This window comes from Chlorocebus sabaeus, chromosome 5, assembly GCF_047675955.1.
Source record: "Chlorocebus sabaeus isolate Y175 chromosome 5, mChlSab1.0.hap1, whole genome shotgun sequence".
NCBI classification, from domain to species: Eukaryota; Metazoa; Chordata; class Mammalia; order Primates; family Cercopithecidae; genus Chlorocebus; species Chlorocebus sabaeus.
This window is the reverse complement of record NC_132908.1, coordinates 13,488,905-13,509,615: the sequence shown is the minus strand read 5'-3', so window position 1 is coordinate 13,509,615 and position 20,711 is coordinate 13,488,905. Positions and strand designations below refer to the sequence as shown.

The following is a 20,711-nucleotide window of genomic DNA, read 5'->3' as shown; positions in this document are numbered from 1 at the left end:
GGGAAGAGAAAAAGGAAGTATGTGCCGAGGTCTACACTGGAGGGCAATTCAGACTACACGTTTATCTCAATGTGATCCTCTCCAACTTCTTCCTTGCCCCATCCTTCCTGAGCAGGGCTATCTGATACTCCCCCATCCAGAGAAGCCTCCAGACCGTGAAAGGTTTCCCTACTTGGGGCTTGCATACTGATTTTCTATGTATTACCTTATGAGTTTTTCAAAAGCTTCCTTTTCTTTCCGCAAAGCAGTGAGATAGCGTTGTTCCTCAGTTGAACCTCCGTATATAAGAAAGTAAACCCTGCATGTTAAGACAGAACTTTTAGATTGGAAAAACAGCATTTTTAATCCCTGAAAGGACAGCAGAACATTTGAAATCAGCAGCCTAGAGTGTTCAAATAATAAATATTTGACTAAGAATCAACGGTTTCATTTATCACACACTAGCTCAAATTAAGCTGCCTAAACCCCACCTGTTAAAGGTCTTGTTACCACACAGGGCTTTTAAAATTTTCTTTTGCCAAAAGGAAGAAAAGAGTTTAGGTAAACACTGAAATATAACTAGAGGGATAGAATAGTTCTTTCCTCGTAACTATAAACAAATTTAAAAAACACAAATTTTAGAGGCTTCTCCAATTCTTCCTTTGCACCTCTGCCAAACAATCATTGAAAAAGTTGGGTAGTATGTTATGAAAGTTATGAAAACCAGCTTATGAACTTTTTTTTTTATTCATGTCTTAACAGAACACAGTGGTCACACATTTTATATAAATACACGGGTATAGAAGACATATGGATTATATCAGGCATCTCAAAGAATAATTTGATCTACTTTCTCTTAGAAAAGGCCTGCTTTTTAGGCTGGGCATGGTGGCTCACACCTGTAATCCCAGCACTTTGGGAGGCTGAGGTGGGAGGATCACTTGAGCCCAGAAGATCAGCCTGGGTAATATAGTGAGACCTCATCTCTACAGAAAAAAAAAAAAAAAAGAGTTGAGCATGGTGGCACATGCCTCTAGTCCCAGCCACCTAGGGCTGATGTGGGAGGATCAGGTGACTCAGGGAAAAGGGGAGGTGTTGAGGCTGCAGTGAGCCGTGATTGCAACACTGCACTCCAGTCTGGGCATCTGGGCAAAACTCTGTCTCAAAAAAAAAAAAAAAAAGGAAAAAAGAAAAGAGAAAAGTCCTGCTTTTCCATCTTGTTTGTTGCTAAGAGAGCTGAATTAAGCACTTCCTCTGTCCCTTTGCTTCACCTTCAGTCAAAGCTATTTTCCTTTTTGAGCCTTGGTTTTTCTTTTAGCTGTTATCTTCCTAGATGATAATTCTTTGAAGTGTAAACAGAGAAAACATCATTGGGTAATGAGTCTAGAGACTCAGTTCTCCCACAGATGTGTCATGTGGCCAAGGCCAAGTCACCATTTCTGGGCCTCAGTTTCCCGCTGACAGAGTAAGTGGTTGAACTCCCAGGTCCCTTCTGATTCTAACATTTTGCTCCCAAATATCACACTGATCTGTTCTCAGGCAAGAAAGAAGCTTGGTGTACATAAGCTATCTACAAAGTTGATCAGCAGCAAAGTACAAAAAATTTACCAGCCTATAATTATTTTACCAGCCTCATCTAATCTCTTCATCCTGCATTATTTCTGATCCAGCTCCTCCATTCATCTCTACTCTGAAAGGCTGTGTTAGTTAAAATGCTAGGGGAAGGTTTCTTTTGGCTCCGTTTTTGGTTCAGACTGAGTTCAGGATATTAATTTTGCTGTTTATTTCCCCTCAGATAATTGGAAAGCCAGAACACTATCTTCTTTGGGAGGCATCATTTTCTCATCTGATATTTCTGTAGATGTTTTATCTGATATTTCTTGAAACTCAAGTAAACCTGGTACAGTAATTCCCCCAACACTTCAGTTTTATGTGGATGTAATTTAGAGTCATTTCTTAAAACTTATAGGAAAGACATTTTAGAAGACTAAAATTACTTAGCCAAGTCACAGTTATATTAATTTTTGGTAGAAATTAGAATATTATGCATTTCTTAGACTTTTTCAGATACAGCACCCCATATGCTGCAAATCAATGCCCAAAGAATAAAGGACAGAACGCACAGCAGCACGTAATGAGAACGTGAGCAGTCCCCTTGGTTTGTTGTCCTGCTGTGACACTTGACATCCTTCCTATCCAACTTCCCAGATTCATCAGGAAGCAAAATAAGGTTTCATAAACATAAGCAGCATCGTAACGGATATTAAAGAAAACTAACATGCAACTGGTATAGTTTCTGGGTTAAATCCTAAAGAACTGTGCAACTGAAAGCTTTGATTCTTTATAACTTGCCTCAGAGGTTTCCCAGGCCTACTTGCCCTGTAAATTTCAAGCTGTCGAACAAAGGTTAGCTCTGCGTCATAAAGAACCACGTATCTTGGTTCCACTTCATGGAGTACCCTTGTCAGAGCATAGGGGTCACTACAGCCCAGAAGCGGATGGATGATAGTGAGGGGTTCTTTCAGGATTCCATAAGCAGCATCCGATGACAAATTTACATCAAATTCTTCATGCTTAATTTCTTCCAGGCAGCTTTCTGGGCTACTGCTTATTTCTCGACAATATCCTTCCTCAACATCTCCTTCCTCTCGCAGTTCCTCAGGTTTCCCTACCATTTGAGTTAAGGTCAACTTCCGCTTTTTTTTTTTGAGGGTCCTTTCTTTGGCAGAAGCCCGTTCTTTGTTTTGGGGGTCTTTGGGTCTTTTGTGAGATTTCCTAATTCTCTTGGAACTGTCTTCCTTCCTAAATTTCATCCAGACTTCTTCAGCTTTGCTATCCTTCTCAAAGGTTTTCCTGTAGAGCCTCAATAAGAAGGCCTCCGCTCCAAGAGTGATATAGTCTCTCAGCTGGGAACATGTTCGGTCATCACTTGCACATATCAGTACTTGACCTGAAAATAGAAAACAACATTATGTTACTATTACCTCACTTGTCCTCCTAGTTTCCCTGTGTCCCCTTATTCCTTCACCTGAAGGGAAGACATCTTACCCGTTGGTATTAAAGATCCACAATTTACAAACTATTTAAAAAAGGTCTTAGGTATTGATCAAATGCTTTCTCCTCTCTGGCAAGATTACTTAAATCTTTTCAGTAAAGTTGAAGCCAGACTACTTAATCTTATGAAAGTACAACTGTGGTATAATGGTGGCTTTAAAGAAGTTCTTTTTAATTAATATTTTTTTTCAGAGGGTCTTACATATGCCTAAATTAATTCCAAATGGATTTTTCCTCTTCTGTGAATTGTCTTAGTCTCCTTTGCCAATTTAGACAATGTCTTCAGTTTGTATCGGCTCATTACATATTAAAGTAATAGAAGAGTTGAGGCTTCTTTGGAAAGATACTTGGCTGAGGATATAAAACAGGAGACCCATTAGTTTATTCCTTTGGGATTCCAGATTTAAAGCTTGGTGAATATGTGTAGAGATTAGCTCAATCTTTAAATAGAAGTTCTAAGAACCCAACTAGTGAAAAAGCCTTCATGAAAAGCTTTCATGAATATACAATGATTCAACCTGGAGAAAATTACATCAAATGAACAGAAATGAGGTTGCCACTAGGATCCCAGTGTTCATTTGCCATTTATTTGTCTACATTTTATAGATAAAATAGCAGGGTTTTAAAATTGAGACAGGGTTTCACCATTTTGGTCAGGCTAGTCTTGAACTACTTTTAAAGAGCTAATTAAATAAGGACTCATTTGATAGATTTTGAAAGCAAATGTTTTCATCTCCTTTTTTCCTACCTGGACCACCAAGAGCTTCACTCTCCTTATTTTCTGCCTCAATTTCTTTTAATACTTCAGTCAGTGCCTCCCACTTTGGGTTGCTTTCTAGGACCAGTTCCTTTTTTGCTTCTGTAGAGAAATAAAAATATCCCATTCTATGTGATAATATTTACCCATGAAGTCTTCCAAAGGCTTTTAAAACAACAGATAACACAAGCATCAGTACATATGCCCATTTATTTAAGCTTTCTTTATAATGATAGATGGACTCTGCTTTCCTGAAAAAGATCTACTAAATGAAAGATACTTCAAACCACTAACATGGCTTTCAAAATGCCTTAGTAGAAAGTTACATGCATGGTCACTAATGAGAGACCATTCTGTGTTAGTTGTTTCTGTTGACACCGTATATAAGCAGCTATACAAAATAAAGGCATTGGTACAGAATGACAGTATTTATTATTTCTAAAATCCCCATAACTTTCATAATCCTGAACATGGATAAAAGGAGACAACAATTAAATTTTTTGTTTCTATAAGCATTCCAACACAAACACATCAATAATATATTTAATTATGTTTTCTTCAAAAAGATTTTTTTTTTTTTAAGACAAAGTTTCACTTTTGCTGCCCAGGCTGGAGGCAATGGCGTGATCTTGGCTCACTGCAACCTCTGCCTCCTGGGTTCAAGCGATTCTCCTGCCTCAGACTCCCAAGTAGCTGGGATTACAGGCACGTGCCACCACTCCTGGCTAATTTTGTATTTTCAGTAGAGACAAGGTTTCATCATGTTGGTCAGGCTAGTCTTGAACTCCTGACCTCAGGTGATCCGCCTGCCTTGGCTTCCCAAAGTTCTGGGATTACAGGCATGAGCCACTGCGCCCGGCCACAATTAAGTTTTGAAACAGATCTTTAAACTAGGCAGAAAGCAGGCATTAACCCTATCCCATGCCTTAAAAACCTAGTGATATTTACGGTATCACTAGATAGATGCTGGAATAAAACCCATATTTGCCTCATTCTAGTATATTTATATTGCTTAAACATTAAAAAGGATATTCAAATATTTTACCCTGACTTTATTTATTAGTTTTGAGACACAGTCATACTCATCACCAAGGCTGGAGTACAGTGGTGTGATGGTATCTTGGTGTAACCCTGAACTCCTGGGCTCACCTTAGCCTCTCAGGTACCTGAGATGTTAAGTGCACATCACCTTCCCAGGCTACTTTCAAACTTTTTTTTTTTTTTTTGAGACGGAGTCTCACTCTGTTGCCCAGGTTGGAGTGCAGTGGTGCGATCTCAGCTCACTGCAACCTCCGCCTCCTGGGTTCAAGTGATTCTCCTGTCTCGGTCTCCTGAGTAGCTGGGATTACAGGGGCCCGCCACCCACGCCTCGCTAATTTTTGGTATTTTTAATAAGAGGCCAGGTTTCACCATGTTGGCCAGGCTGGTCTCAAACTCCTGACCTCAGCTGATCTGCCTGCCTCGGCCTCCCAAAGTCCTGGAATTACAGACATGAGTCACTGTGCCTGGTCTTAACCATTTTTTTTGTAGAGATGGAGTCTTGCTTTGTTGCCCAGGATGGTGTTGAATTCCTGGGCTCAAGCAATCCTCCTGCCTCGGCCTCCCAAAGGGCTGGTATTATAGGTGTGTGCCACCATGCCCCAACCTCACACTAACTCAGAAATAATAATTACTTTGAAGTTTAAAAAAAATCAATAAATAGTTCTTTATGTAGCATACTTTTGATAGATATTTGGCATTTGTTATTTGCAACCCCTGGGAAATAGATTCCAAGACTTGTCATGCTTTATACTTTGACATACATTACACATATACTTCACACATATACTTTTGACATATATTACATATTACATATAACAAACATACACACATTTATCATCAAGGAACACACTTTTCACATGGCCAAAGGAGACTTTAAATTGCGCTTTAAATATCTATACCAAATACTGAAATAAAAAACACATTTAAAGACTTAACCCTACAAGATACCTTGCCCTTCTTTAATTTCCATTTTTTCAGATATTTTGCCTTTTTTACTCATTTTGTCATCTGGAAGATGATAAACCCTTGCTCGAGCATTTAAAAACATCGAGGTGCTGGAGTCAAGAAACAGCCAACCTAATACGAAAAGTTAAAAGAAAAAGTGCCATCAATTTACGGTTAATTTAATATAGCCTCTGATGTTCACATGACCTACATACGTAACCGGCTGCCATCCTGTTTTCCTACCAATCACACCTCCTCCCACTATTGTGATCTCCCACTGTTCAGCTAGACCAGTGGTTTTCTGGGTGTGGTCCATGAACTCCCAGGGGTCCCCAAGATGTTCTCAGGGCTGTGTGATGTCAAAACTTTTCTCATAACAATACTATGACATTATTTGACTTTTTTCACTGTGTTGACATTTCCAGTGATGGTGTAAAAGCAATGCTGGGTAATACTGCTGGTGCCATAGCACGAACCAAGGCAGTGCCATGAAAGTGTACTGGCATTCAGTGCATTCTTTACTGTCATGCTTCCGCAGTTCATCACTTAAGAATGTCCCTAAAGAAGCATCAAAATTATTAACTGTATTAAATCCTGACCCCACGGGTTCACAGACCACACTTTGGAAACCGCTGGTCTGGTCAAACAGTGGCAGAGGCCAAAGCAGTGGTAGCGAAACAAGATGGTGGCCAGCTGTATATGTATATTCCCCTACAAATCTCTTCTGCTCTTCAGTCGTTGGCACTCTGGCTGATGGAAACCCCATACTCCCTTGCTTTTGCTTTGAGGGAAATGAATTTTAAGTTCTTAACAACTAAACTTCCAGAACACAACCTATTTCTAAGTTGAGGACTGCCTGTACTACACACAGTCTTTTCTAGAAATAAAATTGCCTGGAACGGATATGAATATTTATTATTACACAGAACAGACGTTAAGTAGGCGGAAACATTAGCTATCAATAAAACCTACATCTTTGTGCTATGAACATAAAACATAATTTGAAATCTCAGTATAACATATAGTTGAATATAGCACTTTTCACACCTGATTCCCCCTAAAACCTAACACTTTATTCAAATCAGCTCTTAGAATATTATTAGCATTTTAATCTCTCACCTGAATTCTGACCAAAAGCTTTTTCCGTTGCTCTCAGAGATTCCAGAAGATTAAGAAACGTGACACAATCATACTGAGAGAGATACTGCAGCAAAGTTCGTAGTATCTTCAAATCCTGAACTAACGATTTAGTCTTGGCTCCAAGCTGGTGCCACAAAGGATCCAGATAGTGGCGGATTGTCTACAACAAGAATAAAATTGGGTATTGCTAAAATACGTTAACTATAGTTATTCTTAATACAAATCATATTTTCAAAAGGATTGTTTCCTGTATAACTAAAAATGGTTACAATGGTAAATTTTATGTCATATATGTTTTACTACAATAGAAAACCCCAAATATTATTCAAGGAAGTGGCTAGAACATTTCAGCTAATAAAATTCTAATAATAATGTTTAAGTTTTCGAATATAGAAGAATGCCTTACTGCTAGAATCTTTATGATCAGATAGAGTCAATCTATCATTATCCAAACATACATTACTGTCAGGAAAGAAAAGACCTGATAAACATCAGATAATCAATTATTTGTTTTTATGAACAGACTCTAAGCATGTAGCTCAGATATGTTCCATTCCTGCCATGTTTGACTCTGACCATCCTGGATGGATAAAGACATGGGATCCAAATGGACCAAGCAGAGGGCATAAACCAAGCACGATGACTTACTAACAAATTTAATTTGTACATGGGTATCAAGTTTTTTGACCTTTAAAATAAGGTATAACCAAGAAATGAAAAATTTAGTTTGATGCTCATGTACAAATTAAATAACAATTACCAAATCAAATAACAACGTACCTTAATTTGTTGATGTAAAAATTTCTTTAGTGTTTTTTCTAAAATGGATTCATGATAGGAAAATATTTGTTAAATTAACAATGGACTAAGTTTGATTATTATTATTAGTGGTATTATTTTGAGATGAAGTCTCGCTCTGTCACCAGGCTGGAGTGCAGCGGCACAATCTCGGCTCACTGCAACCTCCACCTCCCAGGTTCAAGCGATTCTGCCTCACCCTCCCAAGTAGCTGGGACTACAGGCATTGCCACCACGCCCAGTTAATTTTTTGTATTTTTAGTAGAGACGAGATTTCACCATGTTAGCCAGGATGGTCTCCATCTCCTGACCTCATGATCCGCCCTCCTTGGCATCCCAGAGTGCTGGGATTACAGGCGTGAGCCACCGCGCCTGGCTGATTATTTTTTAAGATTCCAAAATGCTATCTAAAACAAAGAACAGCTTTATGTATATACTATGTACGTACCTACATATCCACAGCTATGTATATGTATGTTTCCTTCACAAACTGATTCTGTAACTTTTCAGGTAAGAATTATCCAATTTTCTTATCAGAGATTTGTAGCCTGATATAAAAGCAGTACCATTGCATGGAATCTTATCTAACAAACTTAATAATGAGCAGGAGTAGTATCTGGATGACCGTATAGTTTATTGTCTAAACCAGGACACTTGTGGAAAAAGAAATGATACACTATTTATAATTACTCCAGGACAACAGGTAGATACTGGGACTGTCCTGAACAAACTGGGATATTTAACTACATGCCTCTTTTGTAAAATTATGTACAAAACTTTAAATATTTTAACAAGACACATGTGATATCTATATTTAGATATGGTTACTAAAAGAATATCTAAAACAATGAAGTGACTGTTACTAACCAGGGGGATAATCAACAGAAATTTAGTGTGAAACATGTTAGGCTGCAATTTTATTTTTCTAGGGCTATATACATTCTATTAAAAGATTGTGTGGGATTTTAAAAAAATCACCATGGACTAAATTACAAAAAACTTTAAGCATAGAGGAAAACAGAATATATAAAATTAGTTTTATGTATCAATATTTCATAGTCAACTGACTTTTTTGAAGAATCAGAGAAGTAAGAAGTTAAATTTTTCCTTTTCTATAATCACCATGCATTATTTCCAGTGACAGAGAGATTGATTCACAGTTTAAAAGACAGGAACTTTTTCTACCAGAATATGACAAAAAAGCTGCCAAGAATTTCTAAAAGGTCAGCATTTTCTAGATCTCCAGTTCAATACTAGACATTTATGTATCTGTAATAATATTAATCTATAATGAAAAAGTACACATTTATATATCTGCAATATTAATCTATAATAGAAAAATTAGTTAGAATAAAAATTCCTGGAACTGATGTCTTACCATTTCCTCAATTCAGAATGTAATTTTAAGACAGAGCAAGTTTCACCCTCCTCAGTAATGAAAACTCATCCAAATTATTTTTTATTCCATAAAAGAGATCATAAATTCATGTACAATTATGGAGCATTCTTATGTAAAACTCTTCTACCCGTAGATATCCAAACGTTGTCACTTCAAAGTAAAAAAGTTATTTATTTTCTTCTTGATTATAGTTATAACAAGAGATAATTACTATATAACTGCAAAAGTCAGAGTGGTGCTTATATGCCACTCCTTTTTTACTATAAATTATTAGTTTCCAGTAAACCAAAGAAGCTATGTTTTAAATGACCTCCAATCTTATTCTTAAATAACAGCAAATTCCCATTAACAACATTGCAAATATTAAAATAACTTGCATTCTTTAAAATTACAACATAATAAACTGTGCTTAAAAGGAAAAACAGTACCTTGTCAAAAGGCTTTCCAATAGCATTTTCTAAAGATAAATCTTCCACTTCAAGCGATGGGTTATGGCATTTTAGTTCCTTCAGACATGCATTTAAAATGTCCAGTATAGCAGTCTGTATAGCAAGCATGGCAGGAGTCATAGAAACATGGATTTCTACAACTTCGGGCTTGTGCTGTTCTAAAAATGAGTTTACTGCTACATGGAACCTAAAGAGACAAATATTGTTCAACGATTTTCTACAGTTTCAGCAGCTATATATTTCTGGTCTTGGTTAACACTCCATTTTTATAAATGCTACAAACAACACGAAAAGCAAAATAACAAACAAATGAAAAGCAAAACAACAACGTTTTCAAAAACACTTTGAACCTCAATGAATAGAAGTATTATATTATTCAGATAAGGCAAGGGTCAGCAAACTACGGTCTGGGCCAAATCCTGTACCTGTTTTTATAGTCTCATTGGAATGCAGTCACACCCATTACTTACGTAAGCAGTCTATACTTGCTTTTGGCAGTAACAGAGTTGAGTAATTGTGACAGTCTATATGGCCTGCAAAGCCCAAAACATTTACTACCTGGCCATTTACAGGAAGAGTTTGTTGACTCCCAAAACAAAGGTATAATCAAGAAAGTAAAAAATACTATAACTACCCTTTTTTGCTTGCTTGTTTGTTTTGTTTTTGAGACAAGAGTTTCGTTCGTTGCCTAGCTTGGAATGCAATGACGCAATCTCGGCTCACTGCAACCTCTGCCTCCTGGGTTCAAGTGATTTTCCTGCCTCAGCCTCCCTAAGTAGCTGGGATTACAGGCATGCGCCAACACGCCCGGCTAATTTTTGTATTTTTAGTAGAGACGGGGTTTCACCATGTTGACCAGGCTGGTCTCGAACTCCTGACCTCAGGTGATCCACCTGCCTTGGCCTCCCAAAGTGCTGGGACTACAGGTGTGAGCCATTGCACCCGGTATACAACTACTCTTAAAATAACATATAACCAAAATATATGGTAGCAGAGGTTACAAAAATGTTTGAAAACTGACACCTTAATGTTATTCCTAGAAATTAACAAAACTACTTCAAAATCTTTGTGCTTTATTTCCCCGTTGAGTAATTTTCAAAGCAGAAGTGGTACTCTTAGCCAATAAATCTGCAGTACACCTAAAGCTGTTGTATATGTGGGTCTCTAGATCCCTGGGAGTTTCATTAAATATATAAGAAAGAATAAAGTGGCTGTCTTGGATGGATTTGATAGACCAGCAGAAAAGTAACCGTCAGATTGCTCCTGACTTAAATAAAATCACAAACTTGGTGCATACATATTTATAGCTGGATATGTTTGTTACAAACCTGACTAGGTTCTATCAAACAAAATTACAATGAATTTTACATTACATTACATCAAAGTGCAACTAAGTTACAGTAGGTCTCACAAAAAAAGATGACAAATAACGTCTTCATTATTTGTCACATAATGTTCTTTACCTTGGCCACAGATACAGTTTCCTCACAAAAAGATTTCTCATCACTCTTTCCACATGACAAAAACCAGTATCAAAGGCAATAGCATTGTCTGTGAAAGCTTTAATAAAACCACGTTTGTTTTTCTGGCGAAAGAGGCGCAAGATGAATGCTTCTTGACAAGACTCGATTATTCTGTGGGCTCTATACACCAAGATGCCTGAGAGGGAGAAACGTAATTTAAATTACAGAACAAGTAGGTAATTTTTATGCTCATTTCCATTCATTCATCCCATTTTTCTTAAGGACCTACATGAGAATGAACAAGCACCATTCTAGACTGGGCATATAGCCACGCACAGAACAGACATAAATCCCTGTCCTCAAGGAATTGACTATAAACAATATAAGTAAGTAAAATATTTAGTATGTTACAAGTGCTGACAAGAAAAAATGAGAGAAGGAGGAGAGGGAGTATGTATGAGGGGTGGTTTCACCAGTGTGATACCCGAATAAAGGCTAGATGGAGCCTTGTGACCATCTGGGCCAAGAGAGTTCCAGACTGCCAGGCTGAGGGGACAATGAGGGCACAGGCCCTGGGGTGGGGTGTTTCTGGCATGTTAGGGGAAGAATTTCTGAAAGCAAAGTAAGTCAGGAATTTTTTTTAAAAAAAATATATGAATCAGATGTGGACTATACAAAATAGCCGCAGTTTAGAAGTCTGGACAACATCTATATCACCTATTAGATGAATTCAATTTTCAGAATCAGAAGATAGTCAATTCAGACGTCAACTGGTCCATTTAAAACAAAAGCCTTCAATCGACATACTTAATGTGTCTCGGGGGTGTGTGTGTGATGATAACACCTCTGAATCTCAAAAATAAGAACAATTATACATGCTTCATTATTTACGAAATGAGACTACTGACCCAGATCTTTCACACACATTGTGTCATCTGATGCAGTGATTCGTGCTAAGTTAGGGAGAAACATGAGATGGCATAAAGGCATACAGACATCCTTTCTAGATCAAAACCTCAGTTACTCCATGATGAGTCTGTCTTTTAGACCTAAATCCAGTTGGTTACCTTACATATATTTGGGATAATGTGCTTGCATGCTTTTGAGCCAGTTCTCCTATTTGGAAGGGTCTGGACAATGATACTAACAGTGATTTACGACCCTTCTAATAGTTCAATAAACTCAGATTTTACTATTTTAATGTTTAAGTTTTGGATAGAGGTAGACGGAGCTAAAATTCACTCTAGCTCAGCTAATTATCTTTCAAATAAGGTAAAAATTAAGAGTGTTATTTAGGAATTTATAGACAAAGGATTTTCAGTAACCCCCCAGTACATGTACATAACTAATTTACTACTCAGAAGAGATTCTGTACCTACTGGGTGGGCTTTCCCACAGACTCTAACAGGCCACATTTTGTTAGCCTGGAGTGAAATATGACATAAAGTCAAGAATAAAAAAAATGAACTTCTAAAGAAAAGGAGCAACTCAATTTAAGACAATGTTGTGCTCCAAAAAGTTGTCTTCATTTTGGTTGGAACCCAGGAGGAAGAAGAGAACTAATACTACATCCCAGGTAACTGGGTTAGGTGTTTCTATAGATTTTTATTTCATTTAATTCTCATGATAATTCCATGCAGTAGGTATCATGACGAGACCAAGGAAGGGAAGCAACTTGACCAAGGTCAACCAGCAAGTAAGAGGGAGGCTGAAGGTTCCAAATCACATGTAAAATCATGGTATTCTATTTAGTCACACCAACTCAAGACACCACTTTTTCGAAAAATAAAAATAAAAATAGAAGCAGGTTGGGTTTTTGGAAGGAGTTTTAGTCCCACAAAAGCCTACTGTAGATTTTTTTGTTCCTATAACATTTTGTACCTCATACTGTACTATAATTACTTCTTTACTTATCTGTCTCCTCCACTAAACTGCCCGAGAACAGGAACATCGTAACACCACCAGGCACAGATCATAGAGATCATAGAAAGCTGACTATGTGCCATGATACCAAGTATTTTACATACAGCACTTCATTTCACCCTGACAATCCTAGGAGGAAGGTACTATCTTTATCATCAATGTACGGGTGAATAAGTTGAGGCATAGAGACATTAAGAAACTTGCCTAAAAATACACAGCTGGTGCGAGATGAAGAGAACTCAAACCCAGAAGCAGTCTAACTCACCAGGTCACCATACCGTCCCATTCATCTGTCTATCTTCAGCACCCTTCCTGCCATGCAAGGGACCCTCAGTGAGTTAAACATTTGTTGAATGAACGTTAAGGTGGGGGCACAGCACTGGGTACACACATCTAAAGTGTAACTGAAAAACACATATATATTCCCCAGAAAGTGTGTTCTTAGTTCCGTCTGGAGATGTCAGGGTCATTCTGGTAATGAAAGCATCCTCCTGTCCTGTTCTTTTCCAAGTACAATCTCAGCAGGTATTTACACAGTTCTCCACGTGTTAGGAGTTCTGGTTAGTAGGGACTCCCAGGCTGGGGTGTGGTGGGACTAATGGGTAGTGACAGGTGAAGAAGCTGTGGCTGGGGGATTCAGCCTTTCCAGAGGGTCACCTGCACTTCATGGACTGCCCTTTGGTCAGTCCTGGGGGATGATTCCAGGGGATGAAAGAACTAGAAAGAAGTCATTTTTGGCATTCATTTACATTCCACTCAGCCAAGCATCAGTAACAGCTTCAGCTTCATTATTGGCTGGGCTTTGATCAGAAAGGAAGAGGGAATTTGGCATTTTTCATTAGGAGCTACATATAAGCCAGACTTCAACATTGCATAGATTCACATCGCTCTCTGCCTGATTAGGTTGCACTGTAACTGAAAGTCACAGAGTATTACTGACACCTAGTGGTAGTTTCAAACACAACACACTATTTTTTTTAATCAATTTAAAAAATAAAGTAAAACCAAGCTTATAAGAAAGCAGAAAACAGTAAAAGACTGGTGTATCAAGATTTCTGGTTATAAAAGGCCAATTTTATTTGGTATCAATTACTAAGAGTTTGTTGTGTACCAGGCACTAGACTAAGCAATTATTTTATTAACTTAATCCTTACAATAACTTTAGGAAACAGTTTTCTTAATGAGAAAACTGGGGTTAATGAAAGTTAAGAAGCTTGCTTTGTAAGCAGGGTGTCAGCATTCAAAATCAGGTGAGCCTATGATACTGTTTATAGCAATTATAAAAGTTATAAAAGAGTAACCAAACTTCTTCCATTGGTTTACCATTGAAGCATTCATTCACACATTTATCAAATTTTTCTTGAAGGTCATCTAGGTTCAGGGTAATATGACAGATATGGTGGGAAGTAACATTATGAATTTCAGAGTCTCTTGCCTCCAGAAGTTCACCAATGATCACAGTACTATATACGTCCATCATTCACCCAACAAATATGTCTTTAGTACCTACCACGTGCCAGTTACTTACTCTGGGATGAACAACTTGTTCCTCGTGCTTAAGCTTATCTTGTGAGTGACAGACAGACAAACACACAAATACAATGTAGTATTGTGAGCACTATGAGTGGGGAGAAATACAGAGTAATATGAGGGCACAGAGGCACAGCCCCTACATTAGCTTTGGGGACATCAGAAAAGGTTTTGGAAAGGATAATGAAAATGAATTTCTTTTCTATTTAATTCTAGCTAAAAAACTTTTTCCTCGAAATAAGCAGGTAACTACTTGATTTAATTTCCAATAATGCCAAAAAAATCTTAAAGAGGAAAACTAAATATTTTAGGAAATATACAAAGATTATTTATAAACATTTCAAATCTGATTACGTTCTAAAAGCAAATGCTAATGAATTGCAAGTATTTACTGAATAAGAGCTTAGAAAACAAGGAAAAGTTAATCTTACATTTAGTTACCTATTCAGGTCACAGACATTTATTGAGCATCTACAATGTGTCAGGTATCAGGCTAAAAGCTGGAAGCACAATGTTGAGCAAAAGGTTCCAGTAGTGCCCACTAGAAGGTTCTAGTAGAGCGTTTAGCAGAGGGGACAGACAAAAATAAAAATGTACAAATTGCTCTCTCCGGTCTGTGCCTCCAAGACGACAAAGAAAAGAAGGAACAACGGTTGTGCCAAAATGGGCTGCGGCCACGTGCAGCCTAATCGCTGCACAAACTGTGCCTGAGGCGTGCCCAAGGACAAGGCCATTAAGAAATTTGTCATTCGAAACATAGTGGAGGCTGCGGCAGTCAGGGATATTTCTGAAGACAGCGTCTTCAGTGCTTATGTGCTTCCCAAGCTGTATGTGAAGCTACATTACTGTGTGAGTTGTGCAATTCACAACAAAGTAGTCAGGAATCGATCTTGTGAAGCCTGCAAGAACCAAACACCCCACCCCGACTTAGACCTGCGGGTGCTGCTCCACGACCCCCACCAAAGCCCATGTAGGGAGCCGAGTCCTTCCAGACTGAAGACAGACTATTCTCTGGAGAAAAATAAAATGGAAATTGTACTTAAAAAAAAGAAAGTACAAATTTACATACAAATAAGATTTCAAATTCTTACCAGTAATTAAATCTGAAGGTATCCTATCAGTCAAGAAGTCAACCACAAGTATCCTACTTGTTGCAAATATAACACCACCTTGTGTGTAAACTTCATAGCGACTGTTGCTTGTGATTTCATTGGTTACACGGCGAGGGAGGTGTTCAACTCCTTCTATCTTCAGCTGATTGATAAAATACTCCTAAATCAAATCAAACTTGATTAGTAGGCTACCTAATACAGGGCAGTTTTTATTAGGTTGCAGATATTTAAAATAATGGGCTGTCTTTCTCTGAGATAATGAACTTAATAATGAATATACAAACTAAGTTACTTCTTTATAGTAACTTCAACCAACCAGTCTACATTTAATGAGGTTTTTCTTGTTTTGGGGTTTACACTAAGGAATAATTGAACTTCAGTCATTATCAGCACTCAACTACAATAACATATGCACACACACACAAAACCTCAAACTTTTAAAAGCCTGGAGTAAAAGATTTCTGCTACCTAAAAAATACTTCCCATCAAAGCCAGGTTTGTAGCCAAGCGCATTCTATGAGAAGATAACAAGGGAATCCTTTTCCCAGACAATGTTTTAGACTATCAGTTCCGTGCTGATCCATCCTAGAGGGACTTCATGTCACTGGATCCCTTGGCTTGGTTTATTTACATCCCCAGTTTAAAACCACTTTTACTAGGCACTATGTGTTGCCTTAGGCCCCTATGCCAAGCACTGGGGATACCTAGATGAATCAAACAGGGTCCCTGCCTCAAAGAGACTGTGCTCACTCTTCTCAGCTGATATTTTTCTCCTGGCCACCTGATCTATCTAGGGGATCATCAGACTTGTCAGACCAAGCTGTGTCCCCTCTCAACATCCCCCAGCCCCAAGTGTTGCCCCATTCCATCTTTCTCAGCGTTCTCTATTCTCCTTAACTATCGTTAACCTTTGCTAACATCCTCAGCTTCCAGATCCAATCCCTTTCTGACCCGATGGCCCTCTTAACACAGCCTTAGTGAATCCCCTATTTCCCGGTCCCTCTTTTTCCCTATTGGGGTTTTCCAGCCTCAGCATCTCCTTTCACGTCTCCCCATCACCCTCAGAGACCCTTCCATCTTCATCACTGTTCCTTTTCAGGGACCATCCTTCTACCCCCAGAAACTCCCTTAATGGCCAACTTCAGGACTCTCCCGTTATTCCTATCCAGATCCTGCTTTCGACATCTCCCCTTTTCCTTGCAGGGACCTCCGATCCTCTCCTACCACTCCGAGCCCCTTCACCTTTCAATGCCCTTGCACCCATGTCAGGGACCTGCATCCTTCTGGGGACCCCTCCCATCCCTCTTAGTGTTGTCAGGGAATTGCATCCTTCTCGGGAACCCTTCCATCTGTCTCATTGTGCCTGCACAGTGTCAGGGACCTGCATCCCCTGGGGACCCCTCCCACTTCTCTTAATGTTTTTGAACTCTGGTCAAAGACTTGCATCCTTCTCGGGACCCCTCCCTGTCCTCCCAGAGTCCCCGCACAGTGTCAGGGACTTGCATTCCTCTTACTGTTCTTTAACTCCTGCCAGGGACCTGCAGCCTTCTCGGGGCCCCTCCAATTCTTCTCAGTGTTCCCGCACAGTGTGAGCGACCGGTATCCTCCTCGCGACCCCTCCCATACGTCTGTGTCCGCGCAGTGTGAGGGACCTGCATCCCCCTGGGGACCCTTGACATCCTTCTCTGTGTCACTGCGTAGTGTCAGGGGCCTGAATCCCCCTCAGAGCCCCTCCATCCCTGTCAGAGGCCTCGCATCCGTTCAGGAGTCCCCCAACACTCCCTCACTCCCGTGCCGGCGCGGCCGCACCTCCTCAGCCGGCTGCGTGTTGAGCACCAGCACCAGGCAGGCTGGGTGGCAGTGCAGCCGGAGAAAGTGGTAGAGGAGCCGGTCCGCGCCGAGCCCGCGCGCGCACACTACCAGCCCGTCAGTGTCGAGAAGTTCCAGCACCAGCTGCCGCTCGTACTCCAGCAGTGGCGCCATAGCCGTCCGTCGAGCCGGCAGCTCCGGCTCCATCGAAGCTCTTCCGGGTCGCAGCCGAACGCAGCCGAAGGGAGCCGACTCAGAGACGAGAGTGAAGGGCAGCCGACTCAGAGACGAGAGTAGGCCGAACTCAACCGAAGAGAGCCGAGTCCTTGAGGACGAAAGCCAGCCGAATGTAGCCGAGGAGAGCCGAGACTGAGGCGGTCGTAGGCCGAACGCAGCCGAAGAGGAGCCGAGGCCAGGACGAGAGTGAGCTCAGAAAGCCGAAGAGAGCCGAGCCTGAGAAGGCAAGCGTCGACCGAACTCAGCCGAAGAAGAGCCGAGTGGAGCCGAAGATTCAGAGTCACTTGGAGGGGCTGGCGCTCCGGATCGGTGTAGCTCGCAGGCAAAAGGCTTCATCCACGTCTTTTTTGAGGGTCCACATTCCCTGGTACCATAGACGCAAGCTGCCAGAAAGCAAGGGGAGGGGAAGTAAGCCTAAGGAGCTTAATCCTCAGACATCGACAACTGAAAAAGTTACTGGTCAATATTCCAAATGCTCCTAGAGTTAGTAGCACCTGTTTCCTAGGGTGGTTTTTGGCCCTTCCTTTTGCAATTGGTCTCCATCCCTCTTTTAATTTTTTTTTTTTTTTCGAGACAGGGTGTTGACATGTTGCCCAGGCTGGAGTGCAGTGGTTGTGGAATAAGCAGAATCCTTTACTAACATCAGACCCCTGTTTACCTCCAAAAGACTTCAATACAATAAACTATTTTTAAAAATCCCTCCTTCCACTAGAGGGACACATCTCGCAGTATTTGTTCTATACCTAGAAATGCCTGATAATTGAACTAGTAGAGGAATTGTTTTGTATAGAAACTCCCCACCTTTATTATTAGAAAATAGAAAATACGAGTAAGCAAAAATGAAAACCACTTGTTTCCATTACGTGGAAATAACCACTGTTAACATCATGACATCTATTTTATTTAGACCTTTTTCTTCTATCTATACACACATTCTCTCATCACACAAGAGTTTTTTTTTTACCGATATGAGATAATTAATATCCCTGATTTAAATCCCCAACTTTGTCATTAACATTTGGCAAACCTCTGAACATGATGTTTCATATTCTTTTACAAAGTCCTTTTATATGGCCGATCAGATTTCCATAATGTGGGTGTACTTATCTAATTGGTTATTAGAGGACATTTAGTCTATTTCTGCTTCTTCCCCCTCCAGTAATATAAATAATATTTCACTAAACATCTTTGTATGTAAATTCAACCATGGCCTTCAGATACACATCTGGAAATGAATAATTACTGGGATAAAGAGAAAAAAAATTGTAAGACTTTTCATTACATTCACATTGCCACATTGCCCTTTAGAAAACCTCTACCAATTTGCATTCACACCAGCCGTAACCAAGAGGATCTGTTCCTCTACCTCTTTACTGCTTAATCCGGTATTTTGGTTACATTTTGTCAAGATGAAAATAGCATATAATTCCTGAATGCTGTTTAAGTGGAAAGGGTTGCCTGCAAACACTTTACATACAGCGTTTCCTGTGAGGCAGATATTAATTTAGTCAGTCTGCCAATGAGAAAAATGGAGGTGCAGGGAGGTTATATAACTTGGGCGAGGCCACGGGAGCTAGTTAGTGAATTTCTTAGATCTATTTCAGGACGTGGTATGGGGGTACTCAACACGTATTCAGGAAATGAAGCTTGAAATGACAAGACTGAAGTTCAAACCTGATTCCCAAGCGGTGATAGGCAGAATATTGGCTTCCCAAGATGTTCACATCCTAATCCCTGGTGCCTGCATGTTATCTTACGTGGCAAAGGGGGATTTGCAGATGTGATTATGTTAAGGTTCTTGAGATGGGGGGATTATGTGGATTATCCAGGTGGACTCAAATGTGCTTATAAGAGAAAGAGAGGTAGGAGGATCAGATTCAGAGATGTCACAGGAAGCCGAGTTCAGAGTGATGTGGAAGGAGCACTGCATCAAGCAATGCAGCCCTTCCAAGCTGAAAAAGGCAAGGAGATGGATTCTCCCCTAGGGCTCCCAGGAGGACTGCAGCTCTACCCACCCATTTTGGACTTCTGACGCCCAGAACTGGAAGATAATGAATTTGTGTTGTGTTAAGCCCGTTTGATCAGATGACGTCCCTAGCTGATCAAAACAAAACAACATTGAAAAGCTATAGATAGGGCCAAGCGCAGTGGCTCACACCTGTAATCCCAGCACTTTGGGAGGCGGAGGTGGGCAGATCACCTGAGGTTGGGAGTTCGAGACCAGCCTGACCAACATGGTAGAACCCCGTCTGTACTAAAAATTCAAAAATTAGCCAGGCGTGGTGGCGCATGCCTGTAATCCCAGCTAAGGCTGAGGCAGGAGAATCGCTTGAACCCAGGAGGCAGAGGTTGTGGTGAGCCGAGATGGCACCATTGCACTCCAGCCTGGACAACAAAAGCAAAAGTCCGTCTCAAAATAACCAACCAACCAAACAAAAAAACTATACATAGGAGTATACAGTGAAATAATCTTTTTGGAAGGCGATTGGTCAATCTACATAGAAATTTTAAATACATGTATAGATACATATACACATAGTCATCTGGTAAGAGTTTATGGGACACCCAATGTGTCAGGCACTGCTCTGAGTGCTGGGAGTTTACTAGTGGGCAAAGCAGGCATGGAACTTATATTCTAGTGAGGAGCTTGTATATGAAGATGTGTATTCATTATATCATTGTGTGGACTATTGTTATTTCTTGGATATTTCTCCTAAATGTCCAAGAATAGGAGAGTAGTTAAAGTTTCTTCATGCTTCTCTGATAAGTAGAATATTAGCCATGAAAACCTGTATATGGAAAGATACCCAATATGCATTATTGTATACTGAAAAAAGCAGTTACAAAACAGTAATGTATAGTATGGTCCCATTTGTATAAAAACAAAACGGTAAATGGTACTTGCATGTGACTGCATAGAAAAGTCCTAGAACAAACAGATCTTTTTTTTTTTTTTTTTTCTTTTGAGACGGAGTCTCACTCGGTCGCCCAGGGTGGAGTGCAGTGGCGTGATCTTGGCTCACTGAAAGCTCCGCCTCCCGGGTTCACACCATTCTCCTGCCTCAGTCTCCAGAG

The 20,711-nt window shown here is 39.9% G+C and overlaps 1 protein-coding gene and 1 pseudogene across 1 annotated transcript in view; one reads left to right on the top strand and one right to left on the bottom strand.

Annotated features, from left to right (window-relative positions):
* The window catches only part of ERCC4 (ERCC excision repair 4, endonuclease catalytic subunit), a 32,288-nt gene extending 14,660 nt beyond the window's left edge, over positions 1 to 17,628 (bottom strand). The window contains exons 1-9 of the mRNA XM_007986199.3: positions 17,400 to 17,628; positions 15,570 to 15,750; positions 11,026 to 11,221; positions 9,542 to 9,749; positions 6,896 to 7,076; positions 5,780 to 5,908; positions 3,782 to 3,892; positions 2,332 to 2,929; positions 206 to 298 (exon numbers count right to left, since the gene is read on the bottom strand). Of these exons, the coding sequence (XP_007984390.3) occupies positions 206 to 298; positions 2,332 to 2,929; positions 3,782 to 3,892; positions 5,780 to 5,908; positions 6,896 to 7,076; positions 9,542 to 9,749; positions 11,026 to 11,221; positions 15,570 to 15,750; positions 17,400 to 17,606 (1,904 nt within the window). The 5' untranslated portion in view covers positions 17,607 to 17,628. The remainder of the gene's footprint in view (positions 1 to 205; positions 299 to 2,331; positions 2,930 to 3,781; positions 3,893 to 5,779; positions 5,909 to 6,895; positions 7,077 to 9,541; positions 9,750 to 11,025; positions 11,222 to 15,569; positions 15,751 to 17,399) is intronic.
* On the top strand, positions 15,064 to 15,561 carry LOC119621206 (small ribosomal subunit protein eS26 pseudogene; annotated as a pseudogene).
* Positions 17,629 to 20,711: the final 3,083 nt, after the last annotated feature.